At 34.9% G+C, this 20,275-nt stretch overlaps 4 protein-coding genes across 5 annotated transcripts; 3 read left to right on the plus strand and 1 right to left on the minus strand.

The window, feature by feature from the left end:
- The first annotated feature begins 554 nt into the window (after nt 1–554).
- On the plus strand, nt 555–10,171 carry LOC112712156 (uncharacterized). 2 transcript variants are annotated; one of them, XM_025764964.3, is made up of 16 exons: nt 555–827; nt 1,563–2,108; nt 2,373–2,616; nt 2,968–3,245; nt 3,544–3,696; nt 3,816–4,574; nt 4,702–4,796; nt 5,583–5,645; nt 5,755–5,843; nt 5,936–6,001; nt 6,551–7,093; nt 8,007–8,081; nt 8,251–8,321; nt 8,441–8,498; nt 8,882–9,128; nt 9,254–10,171. In XM_025764964.3, the coding sequence occupies exons 2-16, from the start codon at nt 1,696–1,698 to the stop codon at nt 9,889–9,891; spliced, it is 3,792 nt and encodes a 1,263-aa protein (XP_025620749.1). In that variant the 5' UTR covers nt 555–827; nt 1,563–1,695; the 3' UTR covers nt 9,892–10,171. The 2 variants fall into 2 exon arrangements, with proteins under 2 accessions (XP_025620749.1, XP_025620750.1); XM_025764965.3 differs by having other exon boundaries at nt 588–901.
- A 1,569-nt stretch (nt 10,172–11,740) lies between these two features.
- LOC112712158 (lipoyl synthase 1, chloroplastic) lies at nt 11,741–14,859 on the plus strand. Its single transcript, XM_025764967.3, has 7 exons — nt 11,741–12,356; nt 12,470–12,633; nt 12,768–12,858; nt 12,967–13,124; nt 13,693–13,864; nt 14,129–14,239; nt 14,415–14,859. Exons 1-7 carry the CDS (start codon nt 11,997–11,999, stop codon nt 14,499–14,501), a joined length of 1,143 nt encoding a protein of 380 aa, XP_025620752.1. The 5' UTR covers nt 11,741–11,996; the 3' UTR covers nt 14,502–14,859.
- Nucleotides 14,860–16,347: 1,488 nt separating this feature from the next.
- On the plus strand, nt 16,348–17,372 carry LOC112712161 (germin-like protein subfamily 3 member 2). Its single transcript, XM_025764970.3, has one exon. It carries the CDS (start codon nt 16,522–16,524, stop codon nt 17,146–17,148), a length of 627 nt encoding a protein of 208 aa, XP_025620755.1. The 5' UTR covers nt 16,348–16,521; the 3' UTR covers nt 17,149–17,372.
- Nucleotides 17,373–18,040: 668 nt separating this feature from the next.
- LOC112712160 (protein trichome birefringence-like 36) lies at nt 18,041–20,050 on the minus strand. The gene is made up of 5 exons (XM_025764969.3): nt 19,534–20,050; nt 19,163–19,334; nt 18,906–19,087; nt 18,630–18,788; nt 18,041–18,538 (listed from the first exon to the last, which is right to left on the minus strand). Exons 1-5 carry the CDS (start codon nt 19,851–19,853, stop codon nt 18,238–18,240), a joined length of 1,134 nt encoding a protein of 377 aa, XP_025620754.1. The 5' UTR covers nt 19,854–20,050; the 3' UTR covers nt 18,041–18,237.
- Nucleotides 20,051–20,275: the final 225 nt, after the last annotated feature.

A 20,275-nucleotide genomic window follows, 5' to 3' on the forward strand; every position in this document is an offset into this window, starting at 1 on the left:
TATTTTATGTGCATAAAAAATTAATTACTAAATTAATCATTATATTTTATGTATATTTATATATGAATTCATATATTTTACTAACAAAATAATGAACCATTATAATAACTACAATAGAATAATTAAATATATAATATAAAATAACTAAATTTAATTTATAACAATCTAATAAAACTTTTTAATAAGATGTCAAATATATATTTATTAGAAAAACAATTGATTATAGTTGATTTTTGATATACATATAATACGACTGAAAATTTTATTATATTTTCTTTATTTAAATTTCTTCATTTATAATATATTCTAAAATTGTATCCCATTAAAAATTAAGCAAATTCAAACCACTAATATATTGGATCAAATTGAATTCAAAATACAAGACAAGTAACTGCAGTTTAAAAATATATTATTTGGATAGATTGAATATTCATTAAAAAAAGAAAAGAAAAGAAAAGATAAGATATAGATTGAGCTGAATTGATTTTCTACTCAAAAGTTAAAACAACCAATTAAAAACACCCTTTACATTTCGTCTCCCTAAATCCTTTTTTATATTTCGGGGGCCAAACAAGGCCTAAAGTCACGAAGACGACAGCGGCAACATATAGAAAATTTTGTCAACCCTGTTTGCATACTTCCCAAATCTGATTAACGGCTCTGATTTCATTTCACCATTAATCTCTTCTTCTTCTTCCATCTTCTCCTCTTTCCCTATATTTCTGTGGGACCCTCTCTCTCTCCTACAGTACAGAGTCACCCTTTTCCATGTTCCTTCTCTCTCTACAATTCGATCTTCTCCTCAATCCCCTCTCTGGTCAATGCAGGTACTCTCTTTTTCCCTCCACATTCCCATTATCTCATCACTCAATTTTTCTTCCACTTTCGCTCAGTTTAGCAGGTAAGGGTGCTTAGTTGCCTTTCCTTGTTGAACCCTAGAATTGTTCTTTTTTTTTTTTCTTGCTCTGGTTTTTATCCTTTCCGGTGACACTATTGAATTCGAAGATGAACCTCATTGTGTCTTTTGTTTGCTACTTCAAACTGTTATAGCTTCATTCTTAATTGTGCCTTTAGTTTCTTTTTTCCTTCCTTTCAGCAATGTGCGGTTTATCTAGTGATGCAATTCTGCTTCTACATTTATGCATTTACTTCTTTGTTTGAATGTGCTGAGAAATCACACTACTACACTAGCACTAGTTACTGATATTTTAATACAGTTCTGCACTGAATTAAGTAAATTCTGTTTCCGTTTCTCTTGCTTGGCTTATTCTTTTTATCACATGGTTGATGTTATATGTACTAACAATGTATTCGCGGAGCTCTTATCTTTTGACCCCAATTTGACTGCACCATTAAACCACTATGTTTTGTGGATTCCCAGCTTCTTGACAGTGATTTGGCGTATTCGCAATAGGATTAATTATATGGGTCATCCAAATTTCTGAATTTGCTGCTAGCGCATATCTTTCAACTCTCATTTTCTGCCACTTTGTTGAGCTGCACATTTTTAACCTTCCATAATCTTGTATATTGATTATATTTCGGTTATTGACTTACTGCAGGTAAATCCCAAGTATATTACTACTCATACTTGTTTATGGTTTGATGGGCTTGTCCTCGAGAGATCCCTTACTGAGAGCTAACATGGCGCAAGGGATAGTATATATGTCTTGGTTCAGTTAGCATTAACTTATTATGGCTGGAAATACTAGATTTGATTTAAGTGCTACTAGTCCAGAGGAACCAGTTTTCAAGGGGACCTTTCTGAATGGACAGAGAGGGATTCTGATGAATGGCAGTTTGGACAGGTCTGCAAGCTTTTGTGACGGTAATGAGGGGCAGGTATGTTCTACTGTGTCCCGGGGAAATTATACTTCTACAGGAGATCCAGCTCCAGTAGCTCAGTATTTAATGTTGGATCCGATAACCATGGGAGATCAAAAATATACTAGGTCTGGTGAGTTAAGGCGAGTCCTAGGGATAACTTTTGGTAGCACCCGTGAAGATTGTGCTTTTGGAACTGCTAATTTGAAGCATCCCCCTCCTGTGGCTACAGAGGAACTGAAGCTATTCAAAGCAAGTGTGCAAGAGGCTTCTGCGCGAGCTAGGTAGTTGAGGAACTTTGTGCAATACCATTGATATCATCTAATCTGTTAAATATATTTTTTAATTAACCAATTCGCAATAGAGAGGTTGCATTTGAAGCTTACATAATTGATGGTCTGTCATTTTTTATTGATTTTTCTGATTTGTTTGAATTTATTAATGACTGAATTGTCCAAAACAGTTTCAAAATTGATACATTTTATATATTAGTCTACTGTCAATTAGTAATTCATTCTGAGGGTTGTGAAATTTGAGGTTCTTCTCAGATATAGATCAAAAAGGTTGGATGAATCCTTACATAAATTGAAGTGTTGGGAGGCTTTAAACATGAAGAAACAACTTAGGAATGAGATATTGACAAATGAAAGGCTAGGCGGTGGGCCACATTTCTTGAAGATGGGAAGTCAGACTCATAGGAATCCATCAGAGCATGTGAATCAAAGACTAGAGGACAGGCCTAAGAATGTCATTCTGAATAAGCGCATACGTACATCAGCTACTGAAATTCGGGTGTGTAGGCATCATTTTTGTTTGTGGTTGATTACATATAACAAATCTGTGTTTCTGCCAAACTACTGGCAGATGTACCACTACTTTATCCTACTATTTCTGTGAATATATTTTCTGTAAATATCTCGAGTAACTTGACTTGGAATATTTTGAATTGCTTCATTGAATTCCTTTACTTAATTGATGACACATGGATAACTAATTAGTTTTATCTCTTAGATACCAACTGTACTTTGTTCGCATACTGTCTTTATTATCAAAATTAGTTTCTCTAATAATACCTATATAATTATATATCGTATCACAATTATTTTATTGTTTTGTACTCTATATTTTGTTCAAAAACACTAGGCTGAAGGACAAAGTACTAGCTGTATGAGGCAGCCTTTGGCTGTTGGAAAGGATAGAGACAATATGAAGGATAGTAGCAGAGGTTGTGACACTGTTGAAGAGAAGATGCGAAAATTACCTGCAGGTGGAGAAACATGGGACAAAAAAATGAAACGAAAACGTTCCATGGGCACTTTTTTCTCCAGATCCAATGATGGTGAGGGAGAACTTAAAAGGGTTATGCATCTAAAGCTAACTAATGAGTCTGGTATGCAGTCTTCTGATGCCCAAGGTTTGAGGTAAAACCAATTTATGAATTGTTTTGATCTACCATAATGTTGAGAAATGATGTTAATTTAAGAACTAAGAAAAGGCATTTTGCCAACAATTTATAACAAGTTCTTTGATTATACTGCTTTCTCCTAAAGTTTTCTTTGGTCCTATCTTATTTTCTTTCAATAACAAAACCTCCGTATTATTATGTTGAAGTTACAGGTGATCTTAAGCATGGGTATTATGAACCTATGATCTTAAAACTTGCATTTTTGTATGCCACAACACCATAGAATAATCTGCCTGCAACATTCTATTTCTCAGGTCAGGATATACTGTCGGTAATAGCAAGCTTGATGTAGCTTCCCTGTCTACTATTTCCATTGCATGTGCAACTGCCAAGAATGAGCAAGAAAAGGTCTCAAGGGATTCAATAGATGGATTAAATAATGAACGAGATGCACATAAAGGAAGCAAGTATGTTTTGATCATCAATGCTTTTTATGGAGTCTTCTTAACAAGCTTGTATTTCTCTGATATAAAATTGTATTGAGAGTTTATGACTAATATCTTTCTATTTCATCTTTTCTTATTAGGTTTAATGTTCGTGATAATAATTACACAGGTGGTACTTATGCATTGCCAAAAGGAAAGGCTTCAAGGGCTCCACGAACTGCTCCTTTGATGGCCGGAAACTCATCATCTGTATCTCATTCTTCTGAAATGCTTGAAACCTGGGAACAACCTTCAAGTACGAACAAGCCTCATTTAGTAACTATCAATCGTAAGCGTCCTTTGCCTGCTGGATCTTCTTCATCCCCTATGGCCCAATGGGTTGGGCAGAGACCTCAAAAGATTTCTCGTACTCGAAGAGCCAATGTGGTATCCCCTGTCTTGAATTGTGATGAAGTGCAGGTGTCATTGGAAGGCTGTTCCCCTGTGGATGTTGGTACTAGGATGACTTTTACTACAGTTTCCAAGGATGCTGTCAACATCATTAAAGAAGGTAGAGTGAAACACGAAAATGTTTCTTCCCCAACTAGATTATCTGAAAGTGAAGAATCAGTTGCTGGGGAAAATGGTGAATGTAAACTAAATGAGAAAGGTTTGGGAAGTAATGATGTCGATGAAAGAGCCATAAATAATTCATATAATTTAAGTTCCCCTGCGTTAGCAACGAAAAAGAAAAAAATGCCAGGCAAAGAGATTGGAGATGGTTTGCGTAGACAGGGCAGGAGTAACAGGGGTGCATCAGTGTCAAAGAATGGCATCTCACCAGTGAAAGAGAAGCTGGAGATCGCAACCTTGACAAAGCCAATTAGAAGTATGAAGCATTCTTCTGAAAAGAATGGAAGGTATTTTTCTTTCTCCTCTCTGTCTCCATCTTGCTTTTCCTGGTTATAAATTCTACCAAAATAAAACAATTGGTGGTTATACTCCCTCCTCCCACTCTTCTTGAAAACCTTTTTGTATTTGATTCAGTAAATCAGGGCGTCCTCCGTTGAAGAAATCATGTGATAGGAAAACTATTACTCGCAATGGGCTTCCATCAACTAGTGATTCCCCAGATATCGCAGGTATACAATCACCAATTGTTACATTCAACTCAGCGGCATTGTTTCCAACTGATGATAATATAAATTTTCTTATGGTTTTGGTAACAAGTGTCTGGGCACTTGTTAAGGATACTTCAATTGGAAATTTTTTAAGTTTTTTCTTTAATAAATGCACTATAGATGCGTTGATTTAGAGATTTTAACCTCCCAATAAAATTTTTCTATATTAAAAGCCTTAACAAGTGGCTTTAAAATTCAATTTCTTTTAGTTATCTTTTTATATCTATCTGTGCACACACTACAATTATGAAATACATAATATTGCTTTTTGTTTTCTGCCTTCATTTTCTTATAAACTGGCCCTGCTCCAACATATCCAATGTAAGCTTTCAATTCCCCTAATTTTTGCCGTTAATTCTTCCAGCAGAAATCCTAATCATATTAAATCATAACTTCCGCTATCCTGCATCACTCACGTTTTCTTTTATATTCATGATCTACTTGGGTTTAGGGTTTAATATTTCTGGAAATTTTTCTCAGTCTACAAAATTTAGGTGATTATTTGTGCCTCACATTTTTCTGTTTGAAATGTATGTTGTGTTTCAATACATGTCAAGTTAAACCAAGTATTGTAATACACATGAAGTTAATTTATGTACTGTATACATGCCAAGTCATGCAACAGAAGTACAAAACTGTCCCTTAATGAATGTGGACTAGAATTAAAAAAAAATTGCAATTAAGCAATACATCATCCTTGCTAAATATTATAGTGCAGTAGAATACTAAACTGTCTGAAATTCCCAGGTGAGTCAGATGATGACCGAGAGGAACTTTTAGCTGCTGCAAATTTCGCAAGTAATGCCAGCTGTATGTAACTAGACTCGAACTGTATTGTGGTTTTTAGTAGTATACCTACCACATATATTGCTTTGGTGAGCCTTTCTATCTATATATATGTTGCTTTGGACCTTGGCAGATATTGGTTGTTCTAGTTCGTTTTGGAAGAAGCTTGAACCTTATTTTGGTCCTGTCAATTTGGAGGACATAGCTTACCTGAAGCACCTGGTGGGTACTCCAACTACATTTGTTTATATGAAATTTAAGTTCCCCTAATGGAAGTATTGCCTTTTCCTCCTTTTATGTTTCCTTTGCATTAGGTTAAGTCAACAGAGGAGGATCACAGATGTTTGTCTCAAATGCTCGGCCTTGGAACTGATGCCCTGGTAATATCTAAGTGGCTAAATCTTAATTGTCAGCATTTTATATTTGATGCTTTGTATCTGATGTTGACATCTTACAAACAAACCTGATTTCCTTTATTTTTTTATGGTCTTTCAATGATTTCTGAGGTCTATTTCTATTTCAGTCAGGATATTTTTGCTTTTGGATGCTATCTGGCTTTAACTTTCTGTTATTAATAAGTTTGCCATTCTTCAGTATCACTAAGATGAACCAGTGGGTGCACTTAATTGCATTAATTTATCTTCATTTTTATGCGTAAGTGATAATTGAGATGTGCCATAACACATGGCTCATTGCATTTAAACCTTTTCCAGATCATGCTTATTGAAATCTCTCTCCCCTTCTCCCTTTTACATGCTGGCCAACTTATTGGTTCTAGTCTACATGTTTGTTAATGTGTAGCTTGACGAACTGTGGAGCCCAATTAAGTTTGTGCATAAAAAGGAATCAAGAATTAGAACTTTGATTATCAGTTTTCTGTTTTCATTGTTTTCTTTTTGTAGTAACATGTTCTTCATGTGAATTTCCAGGATGAACGTACACATACGGATAACATTCTCTCACAAGGTTCTCTCTCTGGAGAAAGAGAAAGAAGAGTCTTAAATCAAACTGATTCCATAAAGATGTCCTTGATGGCTGACATGCTTGATCAGCATGTTGATGCTAGTTTTTTAAGCAGACAAACGGTAACAGAAGGAAACAAAGTTCCCCCACTGTACCAGAGGGTACTGGCAGCTCTGATTATTGATGACCAAATTGAAGAAACTGTTGGAGATGGGAATATGTCTTTCTCTGAATATGAATTCAATTCTAACATGGTTTCTTGTAATGGGAATGCTAGCTTTACTAATGGCACAGCCCACGGTCATGAAGGTGACGTGTTTTTACAACAAATGCACCAGGGACCATTGCATCCAAGGACTGAAAAGCTCGACATGTTATCTGAAAATGGTATACCAGATATGCATAGGGTTTCTTGTTCATCATCTTTCAATTGTGATTATGAGCAATTGGGTGTGGAGGATAGAATCTTACTGGAGCTGCAGAGTGTTGGCCTTTATCCAGAACCAGTGGTAAGCTTCTCATTGGTAGAACTTATAAGGAAGCCAGTGGTCTTTGTAGTTTATTTATATGTGAGGTTCACTCTATGCTTTAGCTGCCATCTTCCATCTCTGTTTCTTATTTCTTCATTTCTCTTATATACATCATGTGACATGTAAATCATTCAATTTGTCATCTGAACAACTTAGGCTTTTAGCCTTGTAGAATGACTAGTCCATGACATTGTTTTATAGCATGTAGTCTGAAGTTCTACCTTTGCTTCACCCATTTTTCAAATTTTAAATAAATTCCAGCAGTGTGTAGGGTCTGCACCTCATGGTTCAAGCCCAAAATTCTGCACTTCATTTTATTTTTTAGCGTGTTTGGCATATTTTTAATAGTAAAAAGAAAAGCACTAGAAAAATAAAAAAATATTTTTTTTTTTACTTTAAAAAAGATGTTTTTAACATAAACAAAAAAGTACTTTTGTATTGTTGTACCCAAACATAATTGATAGATAAAAGATATTTTTACATGAGATATCCAAATATAAAATTACGTTTACTTTGTTAAAAGATATTTAAAAAAAAACACTTAAGAAAGATATTTTCATAAAAGTTTATCCAAATAGGCCCTAAATAAATTAAAAGATAATTTTATATTGTTGTATCCAAACATAATTGATAGATAAAAAGATACTTTTTTAAATGAAATATCCAAACATCAAAATATCAAATTAATTTTATTTTTCTAAAAGGTCTTTTAATAAACAATCACTTCAGAAAAGTTTTTTTTCAGAAGCTCACTCAAACAAGCCTATAATATGTAAATGTCTACACATGAGCAATATGCTTAGAGACATTACTGAGTATTGAATATGATTTCTGTAACTTCACTTTTTTAAAACTTCTGTTGGTATCTGATCTTTCTGTTGTCTGATTAAAGCCTGGTCTTGCTGATGGAGATTGCGAAGCTATTGATCAAGATATTCTTCAATTACAGAAGGAACTTCACCAACAGGTTTTAATACTTTTGTTTTATTTATTGATTATTTATTTATTTTTGGATTTCTTTTCTTTTGTTTTACTTTTTATATGTATATATGCTGCATTATGTGAAAGTTATAACAGTTTTGACAGAAAATCTGGCTATTTTTTTACACCTTGATTGTCCTTGCCCAATTATGCAGGTCACTGAAAAAGGAAAGGGCTTAATGAAACTCATTCCAGCAGTAGAAGAGGGCAGGGAAATGGAACAACGGTATGATTAGGTTTTAATACTTTTGAGTTTTGATTTGATAAACTCATGGAAATAATGTGTATGTTTAGTATCTATCTGGACCCTCACTAATCACTGAATGTTTTTTCCTCAACTGACAGAGCCCTTGAGCAAGTTGCTATGGAAAAACTTGTTGAGTTGGCTTATAAGAAGAAGCTGGTAATTTAACTTCTATTTATTTATTGATCTGTTCTACAGGTTATTTGAAACATGCTATTCATTTTCTTAACGTGTTTTCTTTTTTTTTTAAATAATGCTATTTATTTTCTTATTTAAGTGACAAGTTTTAATGTGCTACTTACGTAGGATGATGTTAATTCCTCGCTGTTGGCTTGTTTCATTACAAAAATTTACTTGCAAGTTTTGTGCTTGACCTTGTCTTTCCCTTCCTTCTATGTCAGCTTAGAAAGAGATTAGTTAAAAGCATTGCCATTGCTCTAGATTCTTCTTTTAACTATTATGATGTGAATATGCAATAACAGTTTGTTTATGAAAGAGTTAACTGAATTGCACTATGAAATGACCCTCGGTATTGTTGATAGGCCACCCGTGGAAGTAGTGCCGCAAGAAATGGCCTTACTAAGGTTGCAAAGCCAGTTGCTTTGGCTTTCATGAAGAGGACACTAGCTAGATGCAGGAAATTTGTGGAAACTGGGAGGAGTTGCTTTCTGGAGCCTGTCTTTAAAGATGTGCTATTTGCTTCTCCTGCCCGTAATGGCAATGCTGGACCGGTCCTTGCTGTAAATCTACCACAAACTCTAAACTCTCAGCAAGATCATGCCTTTTCAGGTCTCCTCCATTTTAACCATGTTTTGTGTGTTTTGAGTCTTTGGCATTTGCCTTTAGTTTCATTTATATTATTTAAAGCACTTGTCTTTCTTGTTGCGTAACAAATTGGACCTTGGTGCTTGCAGGTTTGTTTCCTTGCAAGGAGCAGGAGGTGTTGGGAAATCTAGACAATCCCTCTGACCAGGATTTTGCGAGAACTGGACCAATACTAAACAGAGGGAAGAAAAAGGAAGTGCTACTTGATGATGTTAGTGGCTGTGCTGCTTTGAGATCTGAGTCAACTCTTGGCAATTCTTTCATGGGTGGAGCAAAGGGAAAAAGGAGCGGAAGAGAGAGAGACAAAGGCACTTCTGCAAGAAACTCTGCCTCAAAAGGCGGCCGGGGTGAGCGTAAAACCAAAGCAAAGCCCAAACAGAAGTCAGCTCAACTATCCACTTCTGGAATTGGATCTCATAGCCAGTTGATGGAAAATAACAACACTGAGCATAAATTGGCTTCTGGCTCTAATGAACCAACTTCCAGTGGTAGCAACAAGAAAAGCAAAGTGGGTTCTGCATCTCATGTGTCCATTGACCCTGAGGAGCCTATGGATTTTGCAAACTTGCATGAATTAGACCCCATGGAACTAGGTGTAGATAGTGAACTTAATGGGCATCAAGACCTGGACTCGTGGTTGAACATTGATGAGGATGGTTTACAAGATGATGCAGTGGGCTTGGATATACCAATGGATGATTTGTCTGATTTGAATATGCTTCTATGACAAGATATTCTCTTGCACCAGTTGGCGCTTACAAAGGGTGTTTTTTGGGTGATAAGCTGCATATACAATTCACATGAATCAAGCATCTCATGATTCACTTTGCCCATTCTTTTTGTATACTTATGATTATCAATACAATACCAAAGATAGAAACCCATAAAAAGGGTTAAAGGAAAAAAGGAAATCGTAGTCCCCAATTGTTTATATGATTTAGAGCATTTCATAGGTTGTAATTAGTACTCATTCTTAACGAAATTTTGATCGTCTTCATTGTTCCGTATTTTTTCTCATGGTCTTGAAAATGTTCTCATTAAGACCTTAATTTCTGTAGCTTGAGTTCCTTGAAATTTAGTTCTTGTAAGTTTCTTTTTCTTTTTTTTCCCTAACTAAACGTCATTTAATCTTAAATATAACTCTTAGTACTAAACAATTTTTTTATATTTTTTTGATACACTTCTAAATAAAATATAATTCGTGCATTTTGCCCTTTTCTGTTTTTGGAACAAAAAAAACTTAACACACTAGAGTGGAATAACAAAGTCAAACATGACACAAACAAAGAAATAAAAAAGCAAAACACAAGTGATATTAATCTATTGTCATTTCTGGTATTGCCGTCAATAACCACTTCACTTTTTGTAGTTCAAAATCGTCTTTTTTTTAATGACCTCAACACTTGCCTCTTTATTGTTGAAAACTCTTTTATTTTGTTCCCGCCAAATATTCTAAATTTCAAATAACTCTGACGGTTTTTAGAATAGCCCAAACTCTATCGAAAGTACTACATCTGCCAAGTAAACTCACAAGGAAAATAAATGGTGAACAAATTCCATATCCTTCTTACACAGAACAATAGTTATTGTCATTCTCATGAAGTACTCGTAATCTACACCACCTTTATTTAACATTTACCCTTTCTACTAAAACAAATAATCCAAAAAGCTCAATTCTCGAAAGAACCAACCCTCTTTGAATTGCACTTGTGAAGCTGTAGTTCATAATATCCTCTGGTAGAATTTCTGACGGTAACACCTGCACAAATGAATTAATAAAAAAATATTTTTTTAAATAAAAATTTCAAACAACACTATTCTCTTTACTCGTTATATTTTAACGGGTCTTAACCTATCGTGAAGTTGATAGACAAGTTCCAACTCTCATTGGTACAACTCTCTTCTCCAATAGAAATTTCATATCCACTCTAACTCATCTCAAAATTCATAGTCCTTTATAATAGATCCTTATTAATTTAGAACAGAAAAGAGCCTCAGAAAACTCACTTTTAAAAAACCACCTTATAATCAATTATTTTTCCAAAATCATGTTCTTCTTCTATTCCCTATTTTTATAGCTAATCCACTAATATTTTTTTTTACTTGTTCATTAAGAATCTGACAAATGTTTTTTTACAAGTTACTTTTTAAAGATAATATCTAATTTGATAATATTACACTATAGTTTAAATTATCATAAAAGTTTACAATGAACCAGTCCTCTTTTTTAAAAACTTTTACCACCACTTAAATAGAAACATTATATTTATAATTGCTGCATTCCTTACTCCTAATTCACCTAATTTTTTTTTGTGCTTGTACCACTTTTCATTTTACTAAAAATATACTATATTGCCATCATTTTTACTCCACAAAAATCTCTTTTGTAATGCAATCAACCTCTCTGCAACAGTTTTGACATTTTACATTTTGTCCTTTTCTAATTTATCTCAACAACGAAACAAGGTATGTTTTTTTTTTTTTTAAAGTTACATCTGAACAGGTTGAAAAGAAGAAAAATAGTTGATTTTCGGTATTGTTATTATTTAAAGGAGATTTGATTTTAATTTTTATGCACCGAAAAATCTAATCAAATTTACGAATTTAGATGATTTCATAAATAATAAATTTAAAAAATTAATTATTTTTAGGTAGTTCCCCTTTCCAATAGTGCATGAAAAGTGGGGAAATATCAATATATATTGTATTAAGAGGGACGGAGAGACCAACTTCAACAATGGAATGCTTTGTTTTCTCCGCTTTCCGCAACTCTAACCGCTACTTCCTTCCTCACTTTTGATTCTCAAATTCGCATTTTCATCACACTATCAAATGATTCAGCAGTCGCTTTTCAACCGTTCTTCAATCTCCTTCTCCGCCCCACTTCCCACCACATCCCGAAAACGCTGCGGTTTCCTCAACCCGATTCGATGCGACGCCACGGATTCATCGCTTTCTCCGTCGCCGGCGTCGATTCCCGCCCCGCCAAAGCTGATGGAATCGGAACGCAAGAGCGGGTCCTACCCTGGTGGGTTGGGCCCTTACACTGGCAGAGACCCCAATGTTAAGAAGCCACTGTGGCTGCGGCAGAGAGCTCCCCAAGGCGAAAGGTTCCAAGAGATTAAGGAATCTTTGTCCCATTTGAAGCTCAACACTGTTTGCGAGGAAGCTCAGTGCCCCAACATTGGAGAGGTTCCATTTCCGACTTCATTTTTGTTTTAGGAAACATGAAAAGATGTTTTTTTTTTCTTGTCTTGATTTGACGTGATGATTTAAAGTATTGATTTTTTTATTCTTATGGACAGTGTTGGAATGGAGGTGGGGATGGTATTGCAACTGCAACAATCATGGTTCTTGGGGACACTTGCACCCGTGGATGTAGATTCTGTGCTGTCAAGACTAGCAGAAACCCTGCACCTCCTGATCCTATGGAACCAGAAAATACTGCAAAGGCTGTTGCTAGTTGGGGGTGAGTATTTGATGTGTGCTATTTTTGTTGACAAGTGTAGTTTCTTATAGTGGTTTGTGCTTTAGATATTCTTTGGTAGTAATTTATTATAGCTTATTCCATGTTAATTTATTTCGAGTTACCCTTTTTTGCAGTGTTGATTATATTGTCCTAACAAGTGTCGACCGTGATGACCTACCTGATGGAGGAAGTGGGCATTTTGCTCAGACTGTTAAAGCTATGAAGGTACGATGATATGTTGGATTGTTGTCTCATGATGCATTTTACAAAGCATACAATGCAAATTGCAAATACATGCAAGTTTGAGAGTCAACTTTGCGATTGCTTTTGCAGAATCTCAAACCTGAGATCATGGTTGAGTGTTTAACCTCTGATTTTCGGGGTGATCTGAAAGCTGTTGAAACTCTGGTTCACTCTGGATTAGATGTCTTTGCTCACAACATTGAGACAGTCAAACGGCTTCAAAGAATTGTTAGAGATCCTAGGGCTGGGTATGTTGCATTTCTGGTCCAGCTGCCTTCTCACAATTTCAACTATTTGTTTCTTTTAAACTAAAATAAAAGGGTCACAAAGAATATAAGATAACAGTATATGATGTCAAAATTTGTTTATGATGGCCTATTACATGGATTTGATTTCATTAAATAATTTGCTGCTTGTTTGTTTGCTACCCTTTGTTTACATATAAAACCTACATTTGTGTACAACTATTATCCACTGTGTGTGTATATATTATATTACCATATACAGAATATGTAGCTGTTATAATGAGTAAGATTAGGCTAGATTTAACCCTTAAATCCTTGTAACTTAGTATAAGAACATCTGAAAATGAGTTCAAATTCTGTTCTTGATACTTGTACATTTATCTATATGTTTGGTATTTAATTTCTTCCATTCTCTGGCATATCTGCTCACAATATAATTTGACTGAATAATTTATCGTCACTTGGTTATACATGAATAAACAATTACAGTCTGTTTCCGTTGGCGGATCTTTTCTCTGTTCTGAATCACCATCTGCTCAGTTTCTGTTTCATATATGTAGTGTCGTTGTAGGTATGAGCAAAGCTTGTCAGTTCTAAAGCATGCAAAACATAGCAAAGAGGGTATGATAACAAAAACATCTATAATGCTGGGCCTTGGAGAAACTGATCATGAGGTGAAAGAAGTGATGGCTGATTTAAGGGCCATAGATGTTGATATTCTGACATTTGGTCAGTATTTGCAGGTTAGTCAATGTAAATGTTTTGGTGCTGTCCATATTTCCTTCTCATAGATTTAATTCCTTCTCATAGATTTAATTTGAATCTGAAAATGCTGCCCATGCTTACTGGTGATGCTAATCCTTCACACAATCCAATAATTTTTTGGGTTGCAAGGAGCATGCTTTACCAAATCTATGAGAGTATTTTATGATTGGCTTGGCTGACAATGCACCTTAATGATCAATTATTGCCATCTATTGTTGATTCGAAAGATGTCATTGTTGCAGCCGACTCCCTTGCACTTGACTGTCAAAGAGTATGTTACACCGGAGAAGTTCACTTTCTGGAAAGAGTATGGGGAGTCTATCGGTTTTCGTTATGTAGCCAGTGGGCCACTGGTAAGCTCTTATATGCATCAGAATTTCCTTGTACCCTTCTTTTGGTATGATTAACATGCATGTGCTAGGTCACTCACAGCAATGAGAATCTTCCACTTTGAATGTAGCAGCATGTGTTGTGCTTCTAACGGTTCGTTATTATCTTCATTAAACTGATCTTTAACATGTTTTGCAGGTTCGATCGTCGTACAGGGCTGGAGAGCTATTTGTCCAGACAATGGTACGCGAAAAAGCCAAGACCGCTGGTGACTCATCGTCCTGAATTTTTTATCTTTGATTATGCATAGCATACAACACAAGATTATGAGTTCTTCACAAGTGCTGCTGCAAGAAAAATTGGTTACGTGAGGAGACAAAATTTGATATGTTTGATGTCAGATACATTGTTATGTTGGCATTACATTATCTGTGTCAGTCCTGTTTCTTGATTCAAATTCTTTAACAATCAATTTACGGCAGTTATAACTTATAAGACAGAATCTACACCAGAAGAAGAAAGAGGACAACAAACTCAGAAGCATCAGAACTCCAGAACTGTAATTGAGTTATTATAGGAAAGGCTGTATTTAGTTGACTTTCTCTTCATTATTTTCTTGATCTAATATATTTTTATTATTTTATATAGGCTGCTTTTAAAAATTAAAATGCAGGCATTATCTTTCGACAATTCTATGATGAAGAGGCTTTTATGTGGAGAGAACGAAGAGTGTATAATCGATTTTAAAGAATTAATAAAAATAAAATGACACATTTAACTATTTATTAAAGAGAATCTTTATCTCTTTATCATTTTTCTTTTTTGCCATAGAATGCACATTAACTTTAACTTTCTTTTTATTATAAATTGATGAAAGAAACGATGTGAATGATACTAAATTTAGGAGAAAGGATAATGTCACTTCTATTTTAAGAGAATAAATCTTTTCAATTTTTTTAAATTGAAGATGTAAAGTGTGATTTTTAACTTTTTAATATTTTTTGTCTTACTTATAAAATATATAAGAGATCATATTTTATTTTTTTAAATAAAAAAATTAACATTATCATGTGAGATGTGACATCAAAAATTAAGAGTGACTATCATTTTTTTAAATTTAGATGCATATTTTAGTAATAATTTTATTGAGTCCTATTAGCTTTTGTCTGAAAGTTAAATTAGCTACTATATTTTTGTGTAAAAATTATATGTATTGTTTATTTTATTTTTAATATGTAATCTACGTTGTTAGCCGATTTAGTAACTGATTTTTGGTATACACCTCAGACCTAGAGTGATTGATTTTCAATTACATGAAAAAAATGTAAAAAAAAAAAAAATTAAGAGTGTGAAAAAATATTTTCTTTTTAAGAAAAATGTATTCCTTACAAATTTACTATTGCTCTGCACATGCAAGTCTATGAACGACAGAGTATGAGCCTCTGAGACAAACTTTAAGGAATGAGCTCTATGATATTTGCCATGTGTGCGAGACACCAAAGTTGACCAACTACTTTATTCCAAATAATCCTAAAAGCTATCTTTCTTTTAAGTAAAAAATAAGTCACTTTATGCATCCAATTTGTATGGGTCTGCACGCAAGCTTTGGTGGACAACCCCTACAAAATTTTAAAGCTTTACTTTAACTGATGCATTTTAAACAAAATTTCGTTCAGTTTGGACCACTATTCCACCAAGGAGTTTTCTGTTGTTTGATCTAATAAATGGGGACTGTTCACTTCTTTTAGATGGGTGTACTATTATAGTATTATTCTTTAAGCAATAATCTGGCCAGTTGAAACAACTCAGCTGGCTTAGTACGACCAAACACTTATGTTATGTGTAGACAAAAAAATCAGTTACCAAATCAGTCATTCGCAGAATACATGTTGAAATGAAATAACATACGTATTTATTCATAAATACATAGTAAATACATAGTTGTTGATTTGGTAGGTGATTTTTGACGTGCATGTATAATTTTTTATGACCAATTCGCTTACAAAACAAAGGAAAAAGCAATGAATGTAGCAAACAATGAGTTGTTGGATGCTGTCATTTTCTGTCCACTAAGCAATCCTCACTTTATGGTAAAGCAAAGGTTCTTAAAGTAGAAATTGACAACCAAACTATGAATTCCTATAAATATTGGAGTTGAATGATTGATGAAGCAAGTTGTGAAGCTAAGTTTAGCCATCAGTGAGTAGAAAATTTCAGACATAACATTCAATGTTTTCTTGATACCATCATCTAAACTTTGATACCAGTACTACAAGAGATAGTTAGATACTTAGATTCCAAGAAAATGTTGAAAGAAGTTTCAGTGCTGTTACTTCTTTTGGTATTCATTATTGCTGCTATGGCTTCTGATCCAGATCCAGTGATGGACTTCTGCGTAGCCAAATCACCAGAAAACGTCTTCGAATGCAAGAACTCGTCCGCGGCAACCATAGAAGATTTCACCTTCTCTGGGATAAAGTTTCCAGGGAACTTCAAAAAAACTGGTTTTTCTTCTGTGGCTGTGAATTCAAATGTGTTTCCGGGTTTGAACACACTGGGGGTGTCATTTGTGAGAGCAGATTTTGATGTTGGTGGTATCAATGTTCCTCACTACCATCCAAGAGCAACAGAGGTTGCTTTTGTGCTGGAGGGGAAGATTTATTCAGGATTTGTTGACACGAAGAACAAGGTTTTTGCCAAAGTTCTGGAGAAAGGGGAGGTAATGGTTTTTCCAAGAGGAATGCTGCATTTTCAGTTGAATGTTGGAGATGGCCCTGCTACTATTTTGGGAAGCTTTGATAGCCAGAATCCTGGTTTGATGAGAATTCCAAATGCAGTTTTTGGTTCTGATATAAAGGTGGAGCTTTTGGAGAAGGCTTTTGGATTGAATTCTAAGGAGCTTGCTAAGTTGAAGAAGAAGTTTTCTTCTTAGATATGTTCTTTCTCTTAATGAAAAAAAAATTTTGAGGCCTGATAAATTGAATGATCAAGGTGTAATCACATCATGCACAGTGGAATTTTTTATGTATTGCAGAACATTGCTGACCATTAGCTGAAATTGTTAATTTCCCATCAGTGAGAAGTTATTTGATTAATTTGTACTTTATTAATTTTGATAATTGATCCCAATATTTGAAGGGCCTACTTCATCTTTAAGATCCATCTTCATTTAGCATGATTTTATAGCTACCTTAATTTAGTATAATTGCTTTTGCTTTTTCATATTTTAAAGTCAACACATTAGTTAATGACTGGTGAGTTTGCAATCAAAGGAGTAGTTGGTTGAGTTATATTTTGTATGTCTGTTCCTTTACTTTTGCCGTTTACTGCGCTTTGCCTTTATGATTCAACAGCATCATTTCAAGGAGGCTGTCACTTCTCCAAAAGCTTCTTTGTTAAAATGCTCCTCTTGCCCCCCATTTGGTTGTTGCACTAATTTTGCTCTCCCATGAGCAACTAGGTGTCATGCTTTTGTTGGAGAACCAAACAAGCCATGATTATGTGTTTAACACATTCCAAGGGGAAGAGAAAGAGTGGATTACTCTGTGGTGCAAAATAAAATTAAAGATTACTCTTTAAACACCAATCTTTTCTTAAGTTTGCTTGTTTAGTAAGAAAAAAATTAGATTATACATTAATGCCTTTTAATAATATAAAGGTGCGGCCGATGCTACGTTAACGCAGGATGCGGAGAAGAGTCGCACCCCAAAGGGTCCAGTGTAGGCAGACTAACATGATAATTTAATCAGTGATTGATTACACAACTTGAACCTGTGACCTTTTCGCGCTTCTAATAATATATGACATGACTTTCTTTCCCCATATTCATAAACTTTGGTTTATATCACAAAGGAAAAGTGATTTGGCAGCTTGAAGAAATCAAAATGACAGATCCAAGCACAGTGTTATAAATCAAATAACATTAAACTTAAACAAACACCTGAGCAACCATGTTCTTGTCAAATGATAACACCACGCCTTGACTTTACATTTTCCACAGCTATACTGTTATAGTTAATAGCTAAAGCAATGCACTCAGCATTTCATTCCAAATGTCAGGCACCCCAGGGAGGCACCAATGGCTGCAATCAGAGGAAAGGCCGGTACCTGGTTTCTGCTTCATTTCTTCGCTAATTGCCTTTCTATACACCGAGGGATGTCCATCTCTTCGGAATGCAGTCATTGTTGTAATATCTTGCAGGTACACTGGAAATCTCATTCTTTTCAGCACTGCTTGTAGCACTACCACTGGTTCAGGAACATGTATGTGGCTAAAAGATTGTATAGGCTGCCTCTGATTGTAGCATTTCCATCCATTTTGCCTTCATATAAGGAAAGATCAAAGAATGAATTCCATTCTGAATTAGGAAGACATAATCAAGGTAAGTTGCAGCAGATAAAGATAGATGGTACCTGTTATGTCTAGGTGACATGCTTCGAAAAAAGACTCGGGTTCTTTGGGGGTCCAAATTCAGATCCACCCACCTTGCCCATGTGCTAAGTCCTTTATGATAGGCAACCATAGGATTCATGTTTGTGATGATCCTATTTCCCTCCATGTAATAATCCCATCTGGTATTTAATTAATCAAGACTCAGAAAGTTAATTTACTGAGAAATTGAAACTTGGAGGAAAAGAAAATGATGCTGAATTTAAGTAGAAGACTAGAAGATGAGAAAGGTTTCTTACGAGCTTGATTCGCCAGAGTGAGTCCACCAATGAGCCGAATCGAATACCAGAACATCAACTCCTTTCCAGTACCTTGCATTGTCTTCAATCATATCCAAATGTAAAACTCTTTTATTTTGATTTCCCTTCTTTAGTTCTACCAGGAGTGGTGCCCAGAAGAACTCAATTGATGTCTCAAAATCCTGTAAGCAAAAAACAAAACTGAGGTCATTCAATGTTAGATGGAAAAAAGAGAATATTATTGACTATCATCTTACCATGGCATGGAAAGCCATTGAAGGACCATTATAGGTCACTTTTTTCCTACCAGTTGGGATAACTCCTTGAACTAAACAAACAAGAGATTCCCATTGGTTTCTCATTATGGAATCACCAACCAGCATTATTCTCTTTCTCCTCATTTTTCCAAGAAATCTCAGTGCATCAAACCTGTTAGGATTTAGATATGTCACATTAACAAGCAAAAGAATATAAGCAGGATTCATTTACAAACTAATATATGCTAAGTTTTCTACTTTGTAACTGAAATTTGAGCTTTAATAACCTATCTTTTGTACTAGCTACCAAACATGCATCACAATCTTGATCATGCAAACATTTAACAAATCATTTGACAACATATAAAAACCTTGGGATGGAACAGCCAAATGGCTTCCACTTCCACTTCTCATAGTCAGAATCTGGCCTCCCATTCTTTTGACAAGTTACTGCTGTGCTGAGATAGGGACAGTTGGGATCATAGAGAGGGTAAGACTCATCAAAGACCCATTTTCCAACTGAAAAGTCACATTTCTTCCAAGAACTTTTTCGGGTTTGCACCAAGTTAACATCTTCGGATTCCATGGCAAGCCAGCTGAACTCATCCTCTGGGTTGATTAGTGACAGTGTGCAGTGCAAGATGCTGCAGAAGAAGAGAAAGGACCACAAGTGAAGCTTTGGTTTTGCCATGGAAGCACAAGGCGTGAGAGTGTAGTATAGTGTGAAGGGTCCTCAAAGGAGGGAAGGACTTTGTAGTTTTAGAAGAGACTCATTGTGTCCATGGAAAAGTGCTTTGTCAAGGCATGACTTGCGGTGGTGTGGACCATGGAAATTGTGTTACTTTTACTGTTTACTTATTGCCATAGCCATTGCCCTGCAACAATCAAGGATCACTACTTCTGTACTAGGTGGTTGTCATCATAATTTTTGGTCATTACTCATTGGATAAAAGAAATAAAAAGTTGTTTTAAAATATTTCTTCAATACATACTTAATCAACACCGATCAGTATTAGACCTGTAATTCTCTAATTGATCCTTAATATAGCATTTGCCTTATACCTTTTTTAAAATTATAATAAAGAAAAAGAGATATTCCGGGTAAACTTAACA

Source organism: Arachis hypogaea, chromosome 9, assembly GCF_003086295.3.
Source record: "Arachis hypogaea cultivar Tifrunner chromosome 9, arahy.Tifrunner.gnm2.J5K5, whole genome shotgun sequence".
NCBI classification, from domain to species: domain Eukaryota; kingdom Viridiplantae; phylum Streptophyta; class Magnoliopsida; order Fabales; family Fabaceae; genus Arachis; species Arachis hypogaea.